Source organism: Ictalurus punctatus, chromosome 28 (genome assembly GCF_001660625.3).
Source record: "Ictalurus punctatus breed USDA103 chromosome 28, Coco_2.0, whole genome shotgun sequence".
NCBI lineage: Eukaryota > Metazoa > Chordata > Actinopteri > Siluriformes > Ictaluridae > Ictalurus > Ictalurus punctatus.
In genome coordinates, this window is record NC_030443.2 from 812,854 (window position 1) to 821,573 (window position 8,720).

General features: G+C 43.2%; 2 protein-coding genes across 3 annotated transcripts in view; one reads left to right on the forward strand and one right to left on the reverse strand.

Moving 5' to 3' along the window:
- zc3h12b (zinc finger CCCH-type containing 12B) overlaps nt 1-3,751 on the reverse strand; it is a 17,935-nt gene extending 14,184 nt beyond the window's left edge. Inside the window, exon 1 of the mRNA XM_017459553.3 lies at nt 3,240-3,751. Coding sequence (XP_017315042.1) covers nt 3,240-3,506 — 267 coding nt within the window. The 5' untranslated portion in view covers nt 3,507-3,751. The remainder of the gene's footprint in view (nt 1-3,239) is intronic.
- An 871-nt stretch (nt 3,752-4,622) lies between these two features.
- Nucleotides 4,623-8,305, forward strand: zc4h2 (zinc finger, C4H2 domain containing). Of its 2 annotated transcripts, XM_017459558.3 has the most exons (6): nt 4,623-4,819; nt 5,414-5,585; nt 6,515-6,687; nt 6,819-6,987; nt 7,405-7,514; nt 7,696-8,305. In XM_017459558.3, the coding sequence occupies exons 1-6, from the start codon at nt 4,767-4,769 to the stop codon at nt 7,700-7,702; spliced, it is 684 nt and encodes a 227-aa protein (XP_017315047.1). In that variant the 5' UTR covers nt 4,623-4,766; the 3' UTR covers nt 7,703-8,305. The 2 variants fall into 2 exon arrangements, with proteins under 2 accessions (XP_017315047.1, XP_017315048.1); XM_017459559.3 differs by having other exon boundaries at nt 4,624-4,819; nt 7,405-8,305.
- Nucleotides 8,306-8,720: the final 415 nt, after the last annotated feature.

An 8,720-nucleotide genomic window follows, 5' to 3' on the forward strand; every position in this document is an offset into this window, starting at 1 on the left:
GTGTGTGATACGAGAGCGGTTCTAGAGTCAGTGTGTGTGATACGAGAGCGGTTCTAGAGTCAGTGTGTGTGATACAAGAGCGGTTCTAGAGTCAGTGTGTGTGATGTGAGAGCGGTTCTAGAGTCAGTGTGTGTGATGTGAGAGCGGTTCTAGAGTCAGAGTGTGTGATGTGAGAGCGGTTCTAGAGTCAGTGTGTGTGATGTGAGAGCGGTTCTAGAGTCAGTGTGTGTGATGTGAGAGCGGTTCTACAGTCAGTTGGTTTATGATGTAAGATTGGCTCTAGAGCCGGTTTGTGTGTGATGTGAGATGAACTTTAGCCTCAGCTTGAGTGTGGTGTGAGATCGGTTCTAGAGTCTGTCTGGATGTGTGTGTGTGTGTGAGACGTGAGTTTACCTTTAGCATCGGTTATAGACCCGTTCTGTGTGTGACATCAGATCGGTTCTAGAGTCAACTCTATACTCAGGTTGTGTGGGAGAGACTTCGGCCGCTAGACTTGGCTTATGTGTGATTATAAGGGTTCTGTAAACTTACTGACTCTAGAACCTCAGTTGAGCCTAGACAAAATGTTAAACTGAATGTTTGTCTGCTTGACTTTGGTTCTGGATGACGTTTAGTGCTGTAGATGTTCCGGGGACGTAAAAGCGTCGATGAAGCACGCTGCGACGTTTCGGCTTTTACACAACATCATAAACGTAACAGCAAACTTTCCCAACATGGCCGCCGAACAGTGAGTCATGAAGGATTTCGACATGCGCTAGGACTTGAAAAGATGGATTTAAAAAAAAACAAAAAACGTTATGCATCTCCAAATCCTCCTCCACTCTCTCTCTCTCTCTCTCTCTGTCTCTCTCTCTCTTCCCCCTTCTCTCATCTCTTGTTTTCCTGCTCTCCGTCCTCACCTCCTCCATAACACAGGCTGGGAAAGCAGCAAGGCCAGCATGCACTCAAGCAGCACACACACACACACACACACACACACACACACACACACCGGCTCGTCTCATAGCAACAAGTGGAGTGTGTTCTGCTGTGAAGCAGAGCGTCGGGCCTGTTCGAGGCCCACGGTGGAGCTCCACACACACGCACTCTCCATGCATGCTGTGCATCGCAGCTGCTAGCACGCTAGCTTTATGAACACACACACACACACACACTGAGTGCGTTCCTGTAAACACCATGATCATGATAGCATCAGACAGGAACGATCTCCTTTAAAGGAGCTGGGCTAATTAGCTTATTATATAATTAGCATTCCACAACAACAACGCTAACTCTTCTCCTCAACAGGACGGATTAATAAACGCTAATCAATAACACATAACGTTATAAACGTTCCACGTGAGAAATGTAAACTGGGCTAACCTGAAATCTTTGACAACAGCAGAACGTAGCACGTCATGCTAATCCACTCAGAATGTTAGCATTTTAGCGAACTCTTGTCTTTATTAGCTTCGAGAGAAAACATTTCGGCGTCTACGTCAGAAAAATGCTAGTTAGCTAGCTAACAACGTTGCCTAAATCAACCTTGCTGTCTAGAAACTTTGGTCTTAAACCCACACCGAGGAAAGGGGAAGTTATGAAAGGAGGAAAATGATCGATTTCAAGCTAAACGCGCTGATAAACATGGCCGAAAGCACATACAGTTAGCGACACAGCTCACGCGAAGGTCACGTGCTCTCACACGCCCATCATACTCATGTGACAGACTGGAATCCATAAAAAAAATTAATTATTTAAAAAAAAACATGCAGGACAGTTCGATAACGCTAGCTGGCATGCACCAAGAGACTTGCTGAAACCCTCACAGAATCTGTAATGGTTTTAATGGCTATAATGGGAATTGTATTAGTTTTAATGGAAACTGTAATGGTGCCTGTGGGTCTCTACTAGTGTTAGGGTTATTTCCTTCTATTGGTGGCATGTTATGTCTAGTGGATAGCATTAAGGACCAGTAATGGTAATGGTTTTAATGGTTAGCTGATGGTTTGTAATGGTATTTGTAGTGGAAACCATTAAAATTTCTGTAATGGTTTCTATTGTTTGTTTGTCAGCAGGGGGATGTTAGCGGAATATAAAAAGCTAGCTGGATAAAAATATAGCTAGCGGCTAGTGTTACACTAACTAACTGTCTACCCCGCTGGTTTATTAGTAAATTTAAATGTGTTACCGGTTACTGGTCTCGCATCATAATTTCTGGCGACAGTTATTATTTTAAAGCGGCAGTTCCTAAATTTTGGCGCCCTCTGCTGCTAGTGAAGTGAACTGCAATTTAAAATAACAACAGCAACGAACTTTACGGATTACTTGTTGAAAAAAAGAAAGAAAGAAAGAAAGAAAGAGGTGGAGCTTTAGGGCACTATTTAAGCTGGGGGTGGGGCTAGTTTCCAGGCCAGAAAAAATGTCGACAAAAACATGAAATGACGAAACGAAGGCGATCCGCTGCATGTTAGTGTTCAAAACCGCAGTATCTTATGTTTATAATAATTATAGAATTACATCATATAACAATTGTGGGATAATTATAGAACGATCACAGATTTACAGAGACTTTAAGCAAATGACAGACGGCACCTTTAAGGATCGTACGCTTCTATAACCGCAGCTCTGACGGTAACGCACACGCTCTAACGTAACACGTTATCGTTTCCATAGTAACAGCTGGTTTGCAGGGACGTGTATAGCATCACCGACGTGGCGAGGAGACGTTTGTGTAGCATTAGCGGAAGGAGTCTCCGGTGTGAGCACCTTTTTACGAGGAGGCTTTTTACGGATTCTCGGGAACACGATGTAACAAGCTGCGTTATTATTATTATTATTATTATTATTTGTGAGAATAAAGCGAGGCTGGTGAGGGAACGACAGTTTGCAGCTGCGATAATGTAAGCGACAACACTTCTGCTGTAACTAAAAAGTTTATTCAATAAATAAAGAGTTGTAATCACTGTCACGTTGCTGTGGTGCAAGAGGAATAAAACACATCCGTCGTTGATTATTTTCCCCATAACAGCGCGGCCCACGGTGTGATTTCTTACATAAGAGAAGGCTTTAGGAAGTCCTGGTGTCTGGGAATAAACACGTGTGTGCATGGTGTGGAGGAAAAGCGAGTGAGAGGTAAACGTGTGTGTGGTTTGATGTGTTTCCCTGCGTGCTGCACTCTGAGGTGAAAGAGGGACAGCAGAATCGCGGCAGCAGGTCCTCAGTAAACACATCGTGATGCCGTCAGGTCCCTGAGCACTTACTTTAGCCCTGCTGCAGTCTTCCTCCGTGCCATCCTGGATGATCACGACCACTCCGCCGCCGGTCTCCGGGTCGCTCCTGGGGTCGGGATCGGTGTCGGTGCCGGTGTCGGTGTGTGTCCCGGTGGCGGTGTGTGCGCGTGTGTGGGTGTGTGTGTGGGTGTCGGCGGCGCTGCAGCTCACCCTGACCCGGAAAACACGCTCGATGTGCGGGATGGAGCGCTGCAGCAGCGGGCCTGCACTTGCGGGCGCTGCCAGCTCCAAAACCATTTATTTATAGTAGGAGCGGATTTAATGCTTTGGGTTTTCCTTCCTTTCCTTCCAAGCGATCACGACGCGCGAGACAGGCCCGTTCTCCTCCATGGATGGGAAAATAAATAAAGATGGAGGGTCTTTAAATATTAAAATGATACCGATATTAAAAAAAAGCGCACAGACACCGGGCGAATCCCGAATCTCCGGTACAACATCAGCGCGCGCTGCCTCCCACACTGCGTGCGTGTGTGCGTGCGTCCGAGTGTGTGTGTGTGTGTGTGTGTGTGTGCGTGCGCGCGCGCGCCCCTGTCGGTTTCACAAAACTCTGCATGCGCACACAACCATCCAACTGATGGGGGAGTAATAAAAACAAGACACAATAGATAATATTATATCAATTTAATAATATAAACAAATCATACAGGATAAAATATATTGCTGCATATAATTCATACTTTTTAATACAAAATTATAGACCATATCTTGTAGTAGTCTATATATATAGTTCATATTTCAATAAAATGCAGACTATTCAATTAATACCTAAATGAAATGAATAAATAAATAAACACTGTGCGCAGATCATTTTAAAACTAAACAATTTAAAAAATAATAATAATAAATTATTAACAATGAGTACAGAGTGAACTTCTAATAACTTGCCTTTAATATTTTTTTGTTTGTTTATTTATTTTCTTGATAGATTGTAAAACCTAAACCGGATATTAAAAAAAAAAAAAGTTATATAATTTAAAATAAATAAATGAATACAATAAATTATTAACAACGAGTACAGAGTGAACTTCTCGTAACAGCCTTAAATATTTATTGATTGATTTATTTAGTATTTTTTTATTTAAAGGTTTTATAATCAAAAGTTGCACATTAAAGCACGACCTCATTCTTTCGCGCAAACATGACTCCCAGACAATTTATTATATTTAAAAATATATTTCAAAGCGTTTTATTTTTAAATTAAAAAAGGCGGTCGTGTTCGCTGGTCTGGAGCGGTGCTGCCTGTCTCTTTAAAAAAAATTCAAAGTGTGTCGCTAGGAATCCTGGGAAAATGAGTTTTCCTCCTCCCCCCGTAGCCGCTGCCTTAAAAGCACTTCCGCTTCCGCCTTCGCAAAGCTTCATGGGGAACCGAGTGTGTAAAATCTCGGTTGCTGTAGTCCTCAGCTGTTTAGCGTCCGTGTCCGCGGTGTGTGTGATAACTCCGGCGTCTCACAGCGCTTTAGATTCGTTCCGGAAACTGAAACCGATTTAAAAGTCGAGATGGCGGACGAGCAGGAGATCATGAGCAAGCTGGAGAACATTAAAGAGATCCGGTGAGCTGTTTCAGGGAGGGAAAATTCACCAGCTAGCGGTTAGCTATTGTTATAAGAGCTTCCGGTCCGAGCCGCTAGTTTACACCTCATACATTATTCTGAATTAAAACAATGTCATGTTTAAGTGTTTAATGTAATAAATAAAGCTCCATACTTCTAATAATGAGAGATTTAGGGGTTTAAACTTCATATATATATTCCTATCAGTGAAAATACGCTATTACTGTGTATTAATGATGTTTATTACACATTTATTACAGCGAGTGAGGTTTATATTAATGTTCTAATACCTTGTCGTTTCCATAGTGACAGCTTGTTCACAGGGACTTGTACCACAAAATAATACACTGCTATGCATTAGGAGCCGTTTATTTATCGTTGATGGAAGGAGTCTCCAGTGTCAGAGGTAAAGCTGAAACTTTTCCCAGGACAGAGGAGTGAGAACTTTCCCTCAAACCTTAAAACCTGAACAGATCAACCTAGGACGTGTCGTTCCTTTAATAAGTCAGGGTGCGCAAACTTTTGCACTCGGCCGTGTATAGACATACAGATAGATAGGTGTGCTAACTTGGGCGTGCGTGTGTGTGTGTGCAGCAGTAAGACGGTGCAGATGGAGAAGCTGAAGACGCGTCTCCGCTCCGAGTTTGCGACGCTGGAAAGTGAGGAGAAACACCTGCGAGAGTACAAACAGGAAATGGAGCTGCTGATGCAGGAGAAGATGGCGCACGTCGAGGAGCTCCGCCTCATCCACTCCGACATCAACGTGGTACACACACACACACACACACACACACACTGATGTGTGTGCAGGAGACAGGAAGGCGAATTCATTCCACTTTTACATCAAGAGTCTTGTGGAACACTGCTGAGAATGCCGTCGCCGGCAGCGGTCTCGTCCTCTCCACACCGTTAAAATTGCAACCTCCTCTTGTTCCTGGAAAATATGGAAAAAGCATTAAGATACAAATTTTTCCGACATGGAAAAGTAGGAACATTCTAGGAGCATTTTTGGGAAAACTGTAGATATGGATATATAACAGTACGGTCAGTAAAGTAATACAGACTCAAGACTTCCTGATGCACATCACGTTTTTATGTTGAACGTGAAAGTCGGGGGGGGGGGGGGGGGGGGGGCTATCTGGGGAAAAACAGGTCTGGAAAACATCCGGAATTATTTCCATGTGAGAAACAGTGAGAAGTCTGTAACGCGTTTTAGAATCAGGGGTGAAAAAAGGTTTTCTTTTCGGTTTCTGACGACAGACATCGTCCAGGAAGTTTTACATTTCCGTTACATTTACGTCCGGTGAAAAGAGGAATTCCGGATGCAGAATTCCAAGCGTGGGAAGGCGTTCCGCGTCGCTCTCCTGTCACTAGTAGTGTTTCGCCGTCGTTTATCTTCCTGACCTTCTTTCTGTCTTTCTACTCTGGGAAAAGTCTTCTTTAGGGACGCTCGTTTTACAGACCTGGACAATTCCGGACGGGAAAAGTATGGATGTTACGCACTGTATTATAACAATAACGTCACCGTCATGATACGTGAGGAATTCTTTTTCCTTTTATCGAGAGGAAACAGTGGGGAATGCACGAGCTCGTAGTGTGTGCGTTCTTGTGTGTGTAAGGTTTGTACTGTACGAGTTATCGGCTCGTGTGCGGTCGCAGGTTGTAACCGCGTGTGTGTGTGTGTGTGTGTGTCAGATGGAGAACACTATAAAGCAGTCGGAGTGTGATCTGAACAAGCTGCTGGAGTCGACTCGGAGACTGCACGATGAGTACAAACCGCTGAAGGATCACGTCGACACCCTGAGAGCGGCACTCGGCCTGCGGAGGCTTCCGGAACTCTGCCGGGAGGAGGAGCGGCTGACCCTCGAGTCAGTCACACACACACACACACACACTCACACACACACACTGTTTAACTGAAAGAATAAACATCATATATAGGCTTCTCTGAGGATGTTGATGTGTGTGTGTGTGTGTGTGTGTGTGTGTGTGTGTCCAGTTACTTTGAGAAGCAGAAAGCCGACTGGAAGACGGAACCTCTGGAGCCTCCAATCCCAGAATCCTTAGCGGCGGTGGCAGCGGCAACAGCCCAACAGCTGCAGGCGGCAAGGAAACAAGACGCACGACAGCCGGCAACCACGTTCCGGCAACAGCCGCCACCCATGAAGGTACGACTGAAACAGGACCGGGGCGAGGGATTACAGGTCATGTGATTGGCGAGGCTGCTGGGAAACGGAGTCGTCGTCCTCGTCGGCCATTTTATCGCTTCGGGTTTCATTTCAGTCTTTTGACGTAAACACGTGTAGTTTCAGTCATGTTTTTATTTATCATTAATATATATATATATACTGATGCTACAGACTGAGATCAGATATTACATTACAAGATGACGGGAAAGGCGTGGCTCTCTTTTAATCTGTCAGTCACAGCGACTCTGGCCAATCACAGGCGTGTGTGAGCTCATGTATGTGGAAGAGGGCAGACCTGTCTCCTTTCATATTTACTACTCATATTTTGTCTTTGATTACAGTAAACGAAATTAACTGTGTGTGTGTGTGTGTGTGTGCGTGTGCGTGTGTGTGTAGGCGTGTCTTTCGTGTCATCAGCAGATCCACCGGAACGCCCCGATCTGTCCTCTGTGTAAAGCCAAGAGCCGCTCGCGCAACCCCAAAAAACCCAAGAGGAAACCCGACGAGTAACACACACACACACACACACACACACACGGTTTAATTACACCGTAGATTACTAAGGTATCACACTCATCCTGTCATTTTTCCTCTTCGGACATTTTTATCATTAAATTTGTAGAGATTTCTGTCATTTTTACGGAATCACGTGTTTATTATTATTATTTTTTCATTTGTGTGTAATAGCAGATGAATATCAGGTGAAAGCCTCCGCCGTGCCGGTGTGTGTTTGCGTGTTCAGAGACGAGACGCAGAGAGTGTGTTGCGGACGTTTTCGTCGCCAATGACTGAAGATAACCTTTCTCTCTTCTTTTTTTTTTTAATGAATTTGCCTCCGTGTGAATGAAATATTCAAATCCGCTCTCTTAATTTATCGTTTTTGTATTTTTATTCATCTCTATTTTTAACGTGTGCTTCAGTCATTTTTGTGCATTTCTCCGTTAAGAAATCTTTTTAGCTGTCTTTTAAAGCCTTTAGTTTTTTTTGTGTAAATGTTCTTTAAATGACTTTAAATTCTTTCCTTCTTTTTAAAAAAAAAAAGCTGTCGACACTTTTGTCTCGTCTTCAGAACATTAACGATGGAAACGTGGCGTGAACTCGTGCGTCAAGTTTGTGCAATTTTGTAAAAAATATTTTTCTGGGTTTTTTTTTTTTCCCTCTTGCGTTGTTTTCGGATGTTTAAATAACTGATTGTTTTTAACCTCGTCTCTTTTTTTAAAGAACGTATCCCGTTTCTTTACATGCTGTACATGTACACGAGAAGCGCGTTTCTCAGTAAACACCCGTCTGTCCGTCACCCTCTGTCTCCGTCTCAGTCTTTATTGATCTCTTTACAGCATGGGCCGTGTGTCCTTCATACTTTCGGGGACCGTGAATACATGGCAAAAAAAAATAATTCAAACAAAACAAAAACACATATCGAAGGTCGTACGTAACAAAGACACCCGAGTCCCGAACAAAATGGCTACAATTCAAAGATAAAATATAATGATATGTAATAAAATAATGCACTGAATATAAATATAATATAAGAAAAAATGTCACTAAAGTTTAAAACTATCCTAGAATAAACAGTAGCTTAAATAAAACAGAAACAAGTGTTCCACAGTGTGTGTGTGTGTGTGTGTTAGTAATTCGGATGTACTGTGCGTATATACAATAGATTTATATATATATATATATATAGTTGTAGTTGAATATTTTGATGTATG

Bases quoted from the DNA above. Each gene is read 5' to 3' on its own strand.
- zc4h2 (XM_017459558.3), top strand. From the start codon at position 4,767: ATGGCGGACGAGCAGGAGATCATGAGCAAGCTGGAGAACATTAAAGAG. The intron at 6,688-6,818 runs GTCAGTCACACA...GTGTGTGTCCAG, and splicing joins GAGGAGCGGCTGACCCTCGA to TTACTTTGAGAAGCAGAAAG. The intron at 6,988-7,404 runs GTACGACTGAAA...GTGTGTGTGTAG, and splicing joins AACAGCCGCCACCCATGAAG to GCGTGTCTTTCGTGTCATCA.